The sequence below is a fragment of the Heliangelus exortis genome, chromosome 1 (genome assembly GCF_036169615.1).
Source record: "Heliangelus exortis chromosome 1, bHelExo1.hap1, whole genome shotgun sequence".
NCBI lineage: Eukaryota > Metazoa > Chordata > Aves > Apodiformes > Trochilidae > Heliangelus > Heliangelus exortis.
The window spans coordinates 190,562,270-190,578,258 of NC_092422.1; the positions used below are offsets into that span (position 1 = coordinate 190,562,270).

At 48.4% G+C, this 15,989-nt stretch overlaps 1 protein-coding gene across 11 annotated transcripts in view; it reads left to right on the plus strand.

Moving 5' to 3' along the window:
- The window catches only part of FRMD4A (FERM domain containing 4A), a 367,278-nt gene that overhangs the window by 321,660 nt on the left and 29,629 nt on the right, over positions 1 to 15,989 (plus strand). For all 11 annotated transcript variants that reach the window (XM_071734084.1, XM_071734081.1, XM_071734085.1 and 8 more), the window contains 3 exons: positions 4,973 to 5,049; positions 9,361 to 9,499; positions 15,601 to 15,742. In XM_071734084.1, coding sequence (XP_071590185.1) covers positions 4,973 to 5,049; positions 9,361 to 9,499; positions 15,601 to 15,742 — 358 coding nt within the window. The remainder of the gene's footprint in view (positions 1 to 4,972; positions 5,050 to 9,360; positions 9,500 to 15,600; positions 15,743 to 15,989) is intronic.

Here is a 15,989-nt window from a genome sequence, read left to right on the forward strand (position 1 = left end):
TCCCTTCTTTATCAGGAACCTCTGGCATTTTTCAAATGCTCTCACACTGACCCTGCCTCCTGCTGTCTGCAAACTCCACGACGCCGGCCTCACAGTCAATAAAAATGGTAAAAACCTTCTTCAGGCTCACATGCTGAAACGGATGCAGATCCCTGGGCCTCCTCTCCTCCAGGCTCAGCTTAATTAGGGAGCAGCTAGCAAACCACAAGTGTGCACACAAAAGCAGCTTGCGTCTGAAGGGCTTTGACTGCAGCTTTTTGTAACTAGTCACAAACATCTGGTGCCTGGCAAGCTTGCCTGCCTCTTGGAAGGGGTTTCCAATGAGTAAATTCCTGTAGCTTGCACCTGAATTCTCTGCAGTGCACCATGCAGCACTCAGATCTCTCCCCTGGCTCCTCTTCTAAGCTGCCAGTTTTTGCAGGAAAGCCATTTCTGGCACTGGCTACTCCACCATAGCCTCCCCACCCACCCCAACATATTTCAAACAGAACACATGGTCTGATACAGAGCATTTATTCCCTTGAATGTTTGTGGGTCGATAAGCAATCTTGCAAATTCAAATGATAGTGTTGGTTTCAGTTTTATTGGCACACTGAAAAAGAGCTCATGGTAGGGACAGTCCCCCCAGAGAAGCAGGGAGTGAGGGTAATTATTTTTTCTTCCTTTAAGAACTCGTTTTCCTTGTACATGCATGCCTGAGTGTGCAGTTTCAGGGAGACTTCCCTAAGTATCTCTTGAAGGTTAAATGAGCTCCTGTGCAGCCTGTAATGATGGCCACTACCAAAAATTGTTCCCATCTGAAAGCTGCCCATCAGTGCTGCATGAACTGAAATAGACCTCAGAAGAGGTCCCAGCAGGCAAGCCACCACATGACAGAAACTCAGCCTACCACAAGCACCACTAATTGTTCCCATGTCTTCAGACTTGGAGTGAAGGAAGCTACTAAAGGACAGGGGAGCTGTGCTCCCAGATTGTATTACCAAGTGACTTTCTCCTAAGTCTCATTTTCAGTGTGTTTGGGGAGATGCTGTCCCACTCCCTGCCGTGAGGTACCTTTTGTCTGGCAAAAGTCACTTCACCCCTAATACAGCTCCAGAAGAAGACTATGCAAATTGTCCCACCCACAAGGGCAGGTGTTGGATTCAGACCCATAAATCAACTAAATACAATCACAAGCCAAATTACCCCAACCCAGATCAGAAGGAGGGGTAGGAAGAGGGAAAGCTGCCATGCACATGGATGTTTTGAGTCAAACTAGCCCCAAGCCCACCACACATCTGTTGTCACTGCATTTCTGCAAGACTGTTGAAATTATGACCTGCTCCCTGCTGTGGCTCCTATTCCCCAGTGAAGGTTTCAAGCATCAACATGGTAAAAGGATCTTGATGGGTAAAAATTATGGTTCCATTTAAGAAGACCTACTAATGGCACCTTGTGCATCTGTCACTGAATTAACATCAGTTTGAAACCATATAGAAGCTGGGCAACTGTTGAAGGGAACAGCTTGCTTACATTAGGAGGTCTGGCTGATGGGAGACCTTTGGCTTTGTTTCTCTTGTGGGGTTGTGATGGGCTAACAGGAAAGCAGATACTTTCTTGTATCTGTGAATATGAGTAGTCACATTTTCACAGAATCAGCAAGGTTGGAAGGGACCTCTGAGATCATCAAGTCCAACCCTTGATTTACTACCACTGTGGTTACCAGACCATGGCACTGAGTGCCACATTCAGTCTCTTCTTAAAAACCTCCAGGGATGGAGAATCTACCACCTCCCTGGGCAGCCCATTCCAATATCTGATCACCCTCTCTGTAAAGAATTTCTTCCTAATATCCAACCTAAACCTCCCCTGACAGAGGTTAAGTCCATGCCCTCTTGTCTTACTGGTAGCCACTTGGGAGAAGAGACCAACCCCCACCTGGCTACAACCTCCTTTAAGGTTTAGAGAGTGATGAGGTCTCCCCTGAGCCTCCTCTTCTCCAGACTAAACAACCCCAGCTCCCTCTGCCTTTCCTCATAGTTCTTGTCCCTTCACCAATTTTTGCAGATTGAATTCTCTATGTATAGGAAGGATGAAACCTCTCAGATCAGTGCAGGCAAAAAGAGTGGGAGACTGCAGAGCTGTATTTGAGGACCAAAGGGAGAGCAGTTATAGCAACAACAACAAAAAAAAACCTCGGTGTATGTTCTGGAGAGCAGGGCTATGAAAAAAAAAAAAAAAGACAAAAACTCAGGTTGCAGGGTGACTTTCACCCCTCCCTCTCAAAGAGTCTGGATTTGCCTCCTTCTACACTCTGCCAAGAAAAGCAATGAAACTAAATATAAAAAATGCAGCAATCTGGGGAGCTGCTCTGGTGCCCAAACTGTAGGTGTCTAAGGCTGTTTTAGACACTGATGAGGATCCAAAACATCTGTCTGTAGTTGGCAGATAGGGCACAGACTACGGCAGGTTCCCTGCAGCAGCCGGGGGCCAGGCAGGGCACCCCGGGGCATGGAAAATGGTACTCACAGTGTGGGCATCTGCACAGCTCCCCCAGAACCCTGTGTGTTTGGACAGTTGGAGTTAATCACCGAAGGGAAACGGAGCTGCAGTTAACGAACTGAGCACTGAGAGGTTTGCTAACAGAGAGGATAAAATCAGAAAGGATTGGAGTGCAGGGGACAGTCCGGCAGAGTCCGAGGGAGGAGGATGGGGAGGAGACTGTCCAAGGAGAGCGGCTGCCAGCAGCGCAGAAAAGGGTTTCAAATTCCTCCTGTGCCACACCGAAATTTAGTCATAAGTGACAACAGGGGACCCAGGGACAGAGGGATGTTTTCTGAAGGGTGTGACCCGCTGGGTTTTTAGACTCTTATGTGTTCCACATGTCTGAGCACCTCCCAAACACGTCCTCTGCACATGCCGTGCAGCACGGTCGCGTTATCCTCTCCGCCTTGCGGACGGGCAGCTGGAAGCACAGAGGGATGTTTTTGGCAGCCCACATGGCAGTCTCAGGCTTGACCCCAGTTGTCAGTGGGAGTTTAGGCCCCAAACTTCCTTTTCATGACTTTGAAGCTCATAGGGCCCTTGGAGGGAAGACACTCGGCTCCCGGCTTAACCCTTTCACCCCATGTCTGTCCTCCCTCAGTAGGGAAAGTAATGGGTATTTCTGTTCTTCACTTTGATCCAGTGATTAATTGTTCCAGTGGAGGAATAAAATAATCCTTTAAGGTCAGTGTAAACTGGCCCTTCAAACTTCCCACCTCTCCTGGCCCCCTTCTTCTGCTACCCTCTTGCAATATGGACAGCTGCAGAGCACAGAAGAGCTCAGTGCCTTCTTTACACCATGCTTCCTTTTGAACAATCTGTTACAGAAAGGAAAAAAAATTAAGTAAAAAAGAAAAGAAAAAAAGAGGAAAAAAAAGAAATAAAAAAAAGAAGAAAAGAAAAAAAGTCTTGGTACGTTACAAACAGAAGTGTTTTCAGTTCTGCTGTCCCTAAAGTGTTAGTGAGAAGAAAATGTTTGGGTCCTCAGCGGGGCTTGTTTTATTTGTGAGATTTCACCTCCAACAGCAGCTTAATCAGTGCAAATAAAATTATGCCTCCTGTTTACTTATCTCGAGAGCGCTGACACTGGCAAGCAGCTTATCTCTCCATGGCAGGAGCCAGCGCCTTCCTTGGGGGTAGGACAGGAACTCCACAGAAGCTGCTTGTAGTGGGAGTATAAATCAGGGAAAGCTCTGCTGGCTCTGCTCCGCAGCGGCGAGGTTACTTGCTGGGGGCAGCACAGGCAAACTGAAGTGGGAGATGCCCGAGGGGTATTGTCTGTCTCCTCCCTCTGGAACAGCAGCCTGGAAGCCAGGGTTTGGATTTGGGTTTCGTGATTTGTAAAGAGGAGGCACCCACAGACCTGTCTGTGACGGCGTGGTGGTTGCAAAGCTAATGCAGCATTTGTCACCTCTGCGTCCTTCGTGTTCCTGCTGTAGTCAGTCCAGCCTCCTGCCAGGGAGATGAGGGTTGTGTCAGAGCAGGTGAGGGTTGGGTCAGGACAGATGAGGGTTGTCATAGCAGGTGAGGGTTGTGTCAGGGAAGATGAGGGTTGTGTTATGGCAGACATGGGTACAGGCACTGCTAGAGTATGTCCCACTGCCCAGGAGCAAGTACACTCAGGCAGGCAGAGCCCCTGGGGCTGGCCCACAACCAACTCTAGAGCGAAGGCACGCAGTCAGCACCCAGGAGACCTGCATATTACTCCTGTGACCACGGGCAAGTCAGTGGCACAAGTGCTTCGTGCCTCAGTTTCCCCGCTGGGTTTATCTGCGTGCTGCTCTGAGGGACAGCCTGTCAAATGGACTCGCTTCTTGCTGCATTTCGCACGGCCGGGAGGAGGCTGGAGCCCCGGGCACCACCAACACGAGTGCTGCCAGCACCCGGGGGACATACAGTGACTCCGCTCGGCTTCTGCCCACGCGAGTTTTAACACGTAGGGGTGAAAGCAGAGCCGGGGATAGCAGTTCAGCCGAGAGGTGCAAGTCGCTTCCGTGGGGGTCTCACCTACCCGGCCAGGCTGCCTTCACCCCTCCGAGATTCGCGCTTCACGCCTTGCCCGAGGGAAAGGCTCTTGTGCCAGGGGCCGATACACACGAGCTGCCCGCCCTCCAAGCAGCGGAATAGCGCTTTCCCCGTGGCTTCGCCTGTGTTTAAACCGTATTTCGCCTTACAAAGTGAAATCCCTCCCCATCTCCCCTCGGCACCGAGCCCGCCGCAGGAGGCAGGGGCCGGCCTGAACGGAACCACTGCCCGCCCCCGGGGCTGCCCCACCGCCCTGGGCGGGGGGCGCGGGCGGGACGCGGGGCCGCGCCGGGGCGGAGCGGATCGGATCTGATCGGAGCGGGGCAGCCCCGCCGCAGCGCTGGGGGGAGGAGGCGGGCAGGGTAGGGTAGGGCGGGGCGGGGGTTCGCGCCGAGGCGCTTCAGCCGTCTTCTTCTTCCCGCAGATCTTCCAATGGAGGCAGCTGGAGAACCTCTATTTTCGCGAGAAGAAGTTCTCGGTGGAGGTGCACGACCCGCGCAGGTGAGAGCCGAGCCGGGCTGAGCCATACCCAGCCGGGCTGAGCCGAGCCATACCCAACTGGACTTTGCAGTGCCGAGCCGGGCTAAGCCGTGCCAAGCCGGGCTGAGCCATACCCAGCCGGGCTGAGCCGTGCCGAGCCGGGCTGAGCCACAGCCAGCCGGGCTGAGCCGTGCCGAGCCGGGCTGAGCCATAGCCAGCCGGGCTGAGCCGGGCTTTGCAGCGCCGAGCCGGGTCGAGGCAATCCGCCCTCCCCCCGCTGCTGTGCGGGGCTCGCTGCGCTTGGCTGCAATAAGGGGCAACAAGTACGGAGCCGGGGGCTGCCGCTTCCTTCCAGCAGGACATTTGGGGGTTCCGGTGGGTGTTTTTGAGGATGTGTTTCCCCTCGGCTCCTAGCGGATTTATTTTTTTTGTTTTCCCTTCCCGCTGCTTTGGTACCTTCTGACCCCCGGGGCTGTGCAGCTTAGGGGCCCCGGCAGTGGTGCCATTAACCCCCGTCCGTGGATGGGGGCTTTCCTTGTCCCCGTATTGCACTTGAAACCTGGAGATGAGCGCCAGATTTTGTACGCACATGCTTCCTTGTAAATAAATATTCAGTAGTGCAACTGAAAGGAATGGCACGGTACCAGAGGTTTACCGGCAGTCTGGATGAAAGCCCATCAGCCTTTTTGGCACGGGACTCCTTTTTTTTTTTTTTTTTTTTTTTTTTTTCTCCTTACTTTAGAGACCTAACGTGGGAGAGAGTGAGTTCGAGTGACTGTACTGCATCTAATCAGTGCATTCTGTACCCCTTGCTCATTTGCGTTGCTGAATGGTTACTGCAGACAGTGACCCAGTGTGTGTGTTGCTCTGTAAGCTGTTCTTGCTTGAAGCATTGTCCCACTTGCAAAGTGTGTATGAATGCAGCTGATGGAGGCCAGCTCCTTTTTGGACTGATTGGGTGAGCTGCTGGTAGTAGTATGTTTTGCTGATTGCTCGATCCCGTTTCACCTGTTCCCTGTGCCTCTCTGTTGTATATATGTACTTTTATTAGGGGAATTTTGCATGCAGTTTCTGTGCTTATTTGCCCTGATCTGGACACTGTCGCACCGATGGTGCCTGCCTCCATAAGTGCATTTTCTTGAAGCAAAAACTGAGTAGAGCAGCTCATATCATTGTGCAGCTCCAGGGTCAGCAGAGCCTTGAAGCATCTGCTTAGTATTAAGCATGTAAATAGTCGCATGAAATCTAGCAGAGCAAATTCTCCAACTTGAGAGTACACTGGGAGATATTCCAGAAGGGAGCTGGGGGTGGTGCACTCCTTCCCCCACCCACCCTCCAGCAGTGGGCAAGGCGTCAGACATTCCTGCTGCAAGCAACCAGCAGCCAGGAGCCCCTGAATGCCCAGGCTGCCCAGTGCCTGTAAGGAGGGTCTCAAGGAAAAGAAAGCAAATAGCTCAGGGATGTTAAAAAATCATCATGATATTTACAACTTAATGTCATGACCACACAGAGGAACCTCTGCTGTCTCATTCTTACTTAGATGATAAGAATCACTGACACAGAACTTCCCTTTTTTTTTATTCCACTGTGCTATTTCTCTGAATCATCACCAGAAGAACAAAACCCTGTCCCAGGTGGTCAGCCTGGTGCTTTCTTAGTACAAGGGAATTCGTTTGGTTGATTTGCAGATCACCATCCAGGTCAAAATGGTGTGCTGGCTGTAAAGTAGCAATGCACATTGTAGTGGAGTGGTGGGAACACAACTCGGGTTGGAGTCTCTGGGCCAAGTGGCGTGTGGAGGAGGAGGAGTAGCCAGCACAGTGCTGCCTCTGCATTCTTCTCCGTGTAGCCAAACCAGAGACTGAGTCAGCAAAGCCACACTTGCAGGAGAGCAAGCACAGCTCCATGGTTGTGGCCAGGGCTGGGCAGCACAATGTATGTTTTTAAGCCCTTCCTCTGCCCATGGCTTCCTGTCCTGAACAAGCCATTAAACCTCTCTTCATCGTGGTTCCATATCCCATAAAAGACGGAAATGATACATTTTAGGGTGCATCAACAGGGTTAATTCCATAGTGCATGTGGGATGTGTGGAGGGAAGTCACCAAAAACACTCGTGGGTCATATATCACTCATCCCCAAAAGACAGCTGTGGAAGCAAGTCCATAGCTCTAAGTCTGCAGACTTTTTAATGGGGTCTGTAGTTTTGATGGGAAACATGTACAGATACCAAAAAGAAAGAAAAAAAAAAAAAAAAAAAGAAAAAGGTCCTGGTACATCTGTTTACAAGTGGAGAAATCAATGTACCTGAAGAGTTTCCTCCATGTTATCTGAATGCTTTTAAGATGAGATGGTGAATGGCTTGCTGAGTATGTTTCTGAGAGTTAAAAGTGAATAGCTGCTTTTAAACAGAATCAGATGACACCAGAATTATGGGTTTAGCTCACATTTGAGTGCTTTAATGCCTTAGAGCCATATGTACCAATGTGCCCTGGTGGTCTGTGGCCCTTAAACCAACATGAAGCATCCCGAGTTGGTTCCTTTCTTCAGTCTTAACTCTAAGAGCACCTTGTAGCACTGCCTTCATTCCCTGTCCAGTGACAAGGACCAGACAGCACCCAGCCTCACTAGGGCCATCAGCCACTGTCCTGTTCCATCCACACAGAGTTTTGTCACAAGAGCAATACTCATAGTGGGACAAGGTCTTCTGTTTCAGTCACATGGAGAGGGCTCAGCAGAGAGTAACACTGAAACTTGAGATCCCAGTTTTCTCAGACCTTGTTTGTGTTGGCTGTGGCTGTTTTCTCAGAGAAATTTCACTCTGATTTGTAGCCTCACAACTTGACTTTAACATATTTTGCAGCACAGAAAAGGCCCTGGCACAGGAGCTGTCAGCTGTCTCCCTGGCTGAACCTGGCTAGCTGTTCCCATTTCACTGCAGAGTTTTGCTTTTGTTTCATTCTTGGCTTTATCACAACTTTTCTTGGACTGTGTGTTTGCACTCCCCATGTTCACCTCCAATTTTGGACAGGGCAGGAGCCCACAGGCACCAAAGGAATGGTGGCCAGGTCAGATTAAGGACGAGAACCTTAATCTGGTTCTCAGCAGCCTCGGGGGCTTCTAAGTGCCAGTAAAAGTCTCCCATCCTTTGCACTGCACAGCAGAGCTCCTGGGCTATCCTGCTGTGTCACCTTCACATCTGCATCACAGGGTGTGCCTGCTCACTATGGACTGTGTCAGCCCCTTTGTACCATACAGTACTCCTTGGGCTGTACTTTTGCACAGTACTTTTGCACAGACCCCTCTTCACCCTCCACATCCCTGTGTGAAAATTGCCACATTTCTGAGCTAGCCCATGTACCAGCACTCACATTAATTTTGTAATCATGCTGCACCACAAGACTGTTCTTACACAACTGGAGAAGAGGACCTGATTTATCTGGGGCTCTGTAGATGAGTGGTTTGGTTTAGTCCAGCCAGTGCTACATCCCTGTGGTGGCAGGGGTTCTGCAGAGCTGGAGGCTGTGAGTGTGTGTATGCTGGGACTCTGCTGGTGGGGTTAGAGTTGAGGGGTGGAGAGGAATAATCAAGTAGTTTTGTGCAGCTGTGAAAGCATGAGGAAACCTAACCTATGTTTTTTTGCTAATATTTGAGGACAATTGGGAGTCCCAGAGAGGAAACATTGAGCTCTTATTTTTCCTGTTTTTATATTAACTCAACTAATCACTGAGTAACATTCTTCTCTCCAGAGCACTAAGCAGCCCTCTCCAAGCCTCACTACTCCCCTTTCCCATGCCATGTGGCAGGTCCTGGTCCATCTGTTTACAAGTGGGGAAATCAGTGTACCTGTAGAGTTTCCTCCATGTTCTCTGAAGCAGCCATTGCTCCTGTGGATCTTTAGTTGTCACCTGAGTCCTAATATTTGAGAGCCAAAACCCAAAGCCAGCAGTGGTGCAGCGTGTGAGGACTTGGCCATGGGTGTCTCAGCTTGTGATGAGACACAGAGGATTCACACATGCTTTGACATTGCTGACTCCCCTGGGACATGCAGCAGGTCAGCTTCAGCTCAGCCAAACCTAGGAAAACAGTCTGGAGAAACCAGATGATCTTTACTGTTAGTCCTCTGGAGCTTGGTAACTTGAGTTATTTAAAGTAAATGCTCTCCTGGCTTGATTGGATGTTCATTGCTGTTCTCTGTGCATTTTTCCAGTTAGCACGAGGCTGTGTACAGTAAGGACAGCAGCTTTTACTACAAGGTTCATGATGGGTTCTGCCACAGAAAACAGTCAGAGGAAATCTTGGTGTAACTCCTATTCATTATTTTCTCCTCTCCAGGGCATCTGTGACCAGAAGAACTTTTGGGCATAGTGGCATTGCTGTGCATACGTGGTACGCCTGCCCAGCACTAATAAAGTCCATCTGGGCTATGGCCATTAGTCAACATCAGTTCTACCTGGACAGAAAGCAAAGCAAGGTAAGCATGTTGGAGGTCAGAAGTGCATGTTGGCAGTGGTTGAGACCTTCTCACACCCTGCAGTTCCAACAAGGTCAAGTGCAGATGGTGGCTCCCTTCCTGCCCTCCCTTTCTACTTCAGATAAGAAAAAGGAAAAGTTGTTCTAAATATCTCCTGGCTTTGGCCAGATTGGTGGAATTTGTATCAATTCATGTTTATGGGAGTGAGGACTGAGGGAAAGATTGCAGCCAAATTGGAGCAGCCAAAGTTTGCAAGCAGAGTCGTGTCCCTGTCTAGGTGGTTTCCACCTCTTCTAGTTCTTGAACTCTGTCATAAAGTTAGGGCAGCTTCCAGTAACTGAGTTCAAAGTAGCTTCACACTCTACAATTGCTTCTGCATCCTTGCTGCCTCTTGCTTTTTACTGTTGTATTATCCTGGAAATGAGGGGTGGGGATATTATTTCTCTCTCCACACGAAGGAGAGGAAGGATGCTGACTGCCTTGCCTTACAAGGAACTGTCTTGATCTTGTACTGCACAAAGGGCCACTCACTCAGTACACAAAAGAAACCACCTTGAAACCACAGGAGTATGTGTTCTGTCTCTGATTCCTTTCAGCAGCAGTAATTTTAGTCATAACCAGAGCATCAGGAGATTTCTTTGATCACTGTGAGATTACCTGGAGAGAGGACATCTCATATGCATGCCACTCTCCATGTGAACATGCTGGTGTAAAACTTAACAGAGAAGATAAAGTCTGTATTGAGTAGGTACCTCCTTACACAGTGGCCTGCACAGCCCTCCACCTCTGGTGGGATGTCGGGAATGTGATACCCCTCCAAAATGGCTGAAACAATCTTATCTTCCTGCTGCTGAAAGCATTGCCCACATTTTCAGGCAGGGGCTGCTCTCTTCCTTGCACAGGTGCTGGCCCTGTGCTCTCTTCATGAGCCAGTTCAGGCCACTAAACTGGGAGAAAAATAGTTCTTTTTACTGCTTTTATTTGCTGTGTTCATTTTCTGCCAGCTAAATTGCACGAATTGGCTTGCTGAAATTATGTAAAGGGCCATAAGTTTGTTATTAGTCCAGGTCACTCTAAACCCTTCTAACACTGCTTTCCTTGTCATGATCTTTGTGACTTTATTGTAGAGTGGGTAGGATTTTTAGATGCCTTGGGCAAACTACATGGTTACACCCACTTTGGCCATGTGTTATCCAATGAAAAAAAATAGAATTCACTTTAGCTGCTGTGAGATGTATTGAATTTACAGGCACAGTTTAACTTCCCACCACTGCCTAAGTGACAACTGTGAATATGGACAAAATTGGACCCTCACCCAATACCAAGTAATGCTTTCCTGTGCCCCTCCTCTGCTCAGCAACACACTGGAGCCATGTGTAGCCCTCTCTCCTGATGTCAACACAAACAACTAAGCAGACAAACAGAACTTTGGGTCTTTACTTTTATCCAGATGGATTTGCTGATCTAGCTGCACAGTATTTAGGTCACAGTCAACCAGCAAACAAAAGGAGATTCCCCCCTCTTCCAATTTCTTTGGTAGGAAACTGGGTCTCTAAAGTGCCCAGGTCTTCCCTTCAGTGACTTCTTTTGTTGTTGGCAGATTGTGTTTCAATCTGATCTCCCCTCTCTCACACTCCTACAGACAGCACCACCCACTAGCCCTTGTTTGTCAACCTGTCACATCTGTGACCATGTCAGTGTGCTTTGTCACAATAATCCCAGTGGTCATGCTGAGGCTTTGAAGTTAAGGCATACAAATATTTTTGTCCTCTTCTCTTAAGGGAGCTGGTATTTTAGTCTGTTGTCTTCGTCTTTGACATGACGCTGTCAAGGCTGATAAATCCATCAATTTTAATTGATCTGTTCAATTTATTCTGCTGGTCACTTCAGGACACTGTACCCACATGTGCTTCACTTTTGAAAAGTAGTAAAACATATGCCACAGTGGGGTGGCAAGAAATGTCTTCATTTCAGCTCCCAGGAGCTTAGACAAACATTTATTTGAGTTTCAGGCTGCATGGGTTTGCATCCCCTTAAATCTCAGTCCCACTAAAGTTGAATCCCCAACTTCAAAGCAAAATGTAGATATTCCTCTTTTCATGTCAGAACTTGGCATTGCCTATCATTCTAATGAAAGAAAAATAAAAACAAGCATAGAAGAAAAATCCTGCTGGAGCTCACTGTGACTGAGCCTTGATAAGATGGCAGGAGATAGGACATAGTGATAAAGCAAGCTTGAACTCCATGCACCTCATAACCAGGCACCAGTTGGATCCGAGCCCTCTGTACAGCTGCACTGGAAAACCCCTTTCACTTGCTTTTTAAAAGACATAAAATCAGCTTGCTGGGGTTTTGACCCATTTTGCAAGGAAGTGAGGTCCCAGCCTTCTTTGCAGCTTCACTCTGCATTGAACTCCTGCCATCTCACCAAGTTCCCAACATCTTGCTCCCCACTGAGCTGTCTCTCTCCTTGCAATTGAAGCGTAACCTGGAGACAGAAAAGATCCCCAGCTTTCCAAGTGAATATCTCAGCGTGCACAGCTCCTGTCAGCTTCCCTTTTTTTCAGGAGACAAATGCAGCAAGACTTCAAGGCATGTCTTTGCTCTCTTGACTACACTGAGTCAATCAAGTGCTTGGCCTAGAAGCCTTGAGAAGTCCCTGTTTGTGGGAATTTCCAGCAGCATGTTCCTCCAAGCACAAGGCTTTTTGGCTGAATGAACTGGAGAAAACAGGCCAAGGGTTTCAAAAAAATCACCTGCAGCAAAGCCCATCACTGCGAGCAAGGGGGATAAATTCATCCCTAGTGTTCATGTACTCTTGCATTTCACTGATGGATTTTTGTTCACCCTCTGACCCTGTCAGAACAGCACTGGGGATCAGTTTGGCCCCGTGCTTCAAAATGACTCCTGAATGAACCAGTCTCCCTCCATGGAAATGAGACTTGGCAGGTCTGTGCTAAGTGCTTTAAAAATTTTGAGCCTGGAGGGACTGCAGGGCCCGAGGGAGTGCTAATGGGATGTAATCTACCTCTCCACTATTGTGCTGTCAGGACAAAGTCTAGCCCAAGCCTCATGCTGGCTGCTGTTCAGTGGCCTGGATGAAATGAGCTGTTGGTCTGATTCCTGTTCTTGATGAGTGGTTGTCCAAAGCACAAGACCACTCGATGCTGATGGGCATTGCTGTAGGCAGGAGAGGCAGCAGGGATTGAGCAGCATGGAAAATTAACCCCATTTTATTCAGAAGAACCTCCATCCTCACAGTTCAGTGCAGGGCACCATTAGCATAGCTGTGAAGGGATCTAAAACCTTCTTCTTTGGCTTCAGCAGGTTTGGATTGCACCCTCTCTGGGCTGCATGCTGCCCTGCTGATCCCCTACCTGCTCTTCTGGTTTGTTTTTCCTCTCTCCTGGCTCTGAGGATGCCAGGCTTTGGCATTACATCATCTTTTTTCATTTACCTACTGAATAGGAGTGGACATAAACGACAGGGCTTCTTGCTGTAACTATCCTACAAATACAGGAAAGCCACTGCACAGGAGGCTAAACAGGAGGGCAGGATCTGTGTGTGCAGGCTTTGGGTTTGTATTTTTTCCTTAGGCAGCCACTGCAAGGACTCAGCTAGGTTAGGCAGATATTGCATTTGACTACTATGGCTGTTGATGGGGTTAAACGAAGTATACATAACCTTACATATATGTAGGGTCATACAGCACACACCCACAGGGAATAAATCACCAGGACAGCAACATTCTGAAGGCTTTTTTACCTCCAAATATCTGCCATGGCAGCAAGACAGCAGTTCATGGTCAGGCTGTTTATCATGGTTTCAGTAGCAGGAAATTTCATTAGATAGAAGCAGTGACTTTCCTTTTCACCTAGAACTAAGCTTCCAGAGCTATTTGGAGAACATGTTTCACAGACCTTGTTTCTGACCAGAAACTTCAGATCCAAGAAGCTGAAAGAGTGCTGTCCTCCTGGGGCTGATTTGGGGGAGCAGCTGCTGGAAATGAGAAGTGTCTGACTGGTTGGAGAATTAGTTTAAGGTGACCAGTACTGGTTGCCTGATCTGCCCTGACATCCTGACAGGTAGTTCTGGACTCCCGTGGGTGAGTGCTCGTACCAGTTAGTTGTTGGGGCTTTGGAAATAAGCTTGTGAGACATTTGGGTGTCTCTGAATGGTAATGATGGAGTCTTTAAATAAGCAAGAATGTTAAATTATAATACTTCTGAGAATATTTTTAGTATAAGGCTCTCCCGGTCCTGTCTTCATTTGCAGACTTAAATTAATCTTAAAAGCACAGTGTGCAACAGGGAGATGTTTTACTTCCCTCATTATTTCACTGATGTGCAAACAGAGGCAAGGAATCACAAAGAACCTTAAGTATCTTACCCAAAGCCCCCCAGCAAATCAGTTAACAGAGCTAAGACTGAAGCTCTCTGTGGTGAGTATTCAGCCATCAATTCACTCTTAGTTCTTGTTAAAATGATTTCTGCTTCCTGTGCATGTGGAATAGCACTGAAAATCCCATCATGGCAAGTGTTCATTTTTTCCCCATCTTGTGTTAGTTCCAGTGGTAACAGATCCCACCATGGCACATGGACATCATGTACCTTCTGATCTGTTAGCACTGTAATGCTGTGCCTTTGGCCTGACCTGTATGATCAGGGCTGAGAGTCTCTTCTGGCTTACGGGAGGTGCAGCAGGGAATTCTGAGGTGATCCTAAACTAGGATTTCACCATCCTGTTGAACAAAAGCTTTTGGGTGGCTGGAGAGCCTCAGCACAACTTCCTGGGTTCTGGGAGATAGACACTGCATGTCAGTGACCCTGCAAGGCCAGGCTAACTGAAGCTCAGCAGATCAGAACTTGTGAGGTTTGGGCAGTGGGCTGAGCTCCAGGTTCCCTCTATGCATGACTGAGGAGCTCATGTGAGCAACCAAAAAGCCAGTTTCCAGGTTGCAGATGAAATAGCAGTCTCTTTGTGTGCCATGTTACAGACAGAGAGCTGCTTCCTAGCTGTAGAGTTTTCTCCTTGTTAGCATGGCTTGATACCTGAAGAGAATTCAGCAACCAATACATAAAATAGAATTCAGAGCATAAGCTAGTCCTTAGTTCCTCTCCTCTACTTTCCCTTTCCCTCTCCTCCTCCTCCCCTCCTCCTGCCCTCCTCTTCTCCTCATCTCCTCATCTCCTCATCTCCTCATCTCCTCCTCATCTCCTCCTCATCTCCTCCTCATCTCCTCCTCATCTCCTCCTCATCTCCTCCTCATCTCCTCTCCTCTTCTCTTCCTCTTCTACTCCTCCTCTTCTCCTCCTCTTCTCTTCCTCTTCTACTCCTCCTCTTTTCCTCCTCTCTCCCTCTTCTCCTCTTCTCCTCCTCCTCTCTTCTTCCTCTCCTCCTCTCCTGCTCCTCCCCTCCTTCTCTTCTCCTCCTCTCCTCCTCTCAGTTTGCACACTGTGCCTGTTTTACTTTTCCCTGCAGGTGTCTGGATTGTTCACGTTTTTTTGGTGTACAGTGGCTGACTCCTTGCCCTACTGTGGCCAGTTACTGAGCTGGGGCTGGCTACTTTTTCTTACTGGAGTAATGTATTTACTTTGAACAGGTCCTCACAGTAGGGGCATTGCATGTTGCTTGTTAGTCTGGTCCATAACCTGAACTTGTTTTCCTGCCAGTATTTTCTTCCAGGTTCTCATGACAGACCAGTTAAGCCATATCCTCACTGTTTCCGGTTCCAAAGCTCATTGCAAATTTAGAAAGGCCCCTCCTCCCTTCCTTTAGATGCTAGAGATGGGCTTTGCATTTTATAATGTTGGCATTTCTGAAGGTTTCTTATCATATGTGGCAACACAGTGACTCCATACATAGATTGTTTAAGAGGAAAAAATGTCCATGGCAAAGCAGAGAAAATAACAAACAACAGGGAGCAATTCCAGAATTGTACCCACTTAAGAATGTAAAAAGTACAGCAGCGAATACCGTGCCAGATTGCTTCTATTCTTGTAAAATAATCCAAGTTTGCTGTGGAGCCCTGTTTCCTGCCACAGCAAAAGCACTCTTTAAAGAAGCTCTAGACCACTACTAACTCCTGTGTCCATGTCCAGTCCAAGATTCATGCTGCAAGAAGCCTAAGTGAGATTGCGATTGACCTGACCGAAACTGGAACGCTCAAGACCTCCAAGCTGGCCAACATGGGGAGTAAAGGCAAAATTATCAGTGGCAGCAGTGGGAGTCTTCTGTCATCAGGTAAGTCCTTCATCCTGTAAGTGGAGGGCATATGGTGGGAAGGGTCATGGTATAATGGAGAAGCCAGAAGCCGCACTGCATAAATGAAAGTTACTTCCCTTTAGCCTTTCTGTCTGTCCAGGTGTCAGTCTGTCTCTCAGCACAAGCAGCACAGGCAGGAGCTTCCCCCTCTCTCATTACCTCTGTTCATTTCCTCTTTGGCCCCAGGATGTCATCTCCATCCTCTCACCAGCTGAAACCTGGTCTC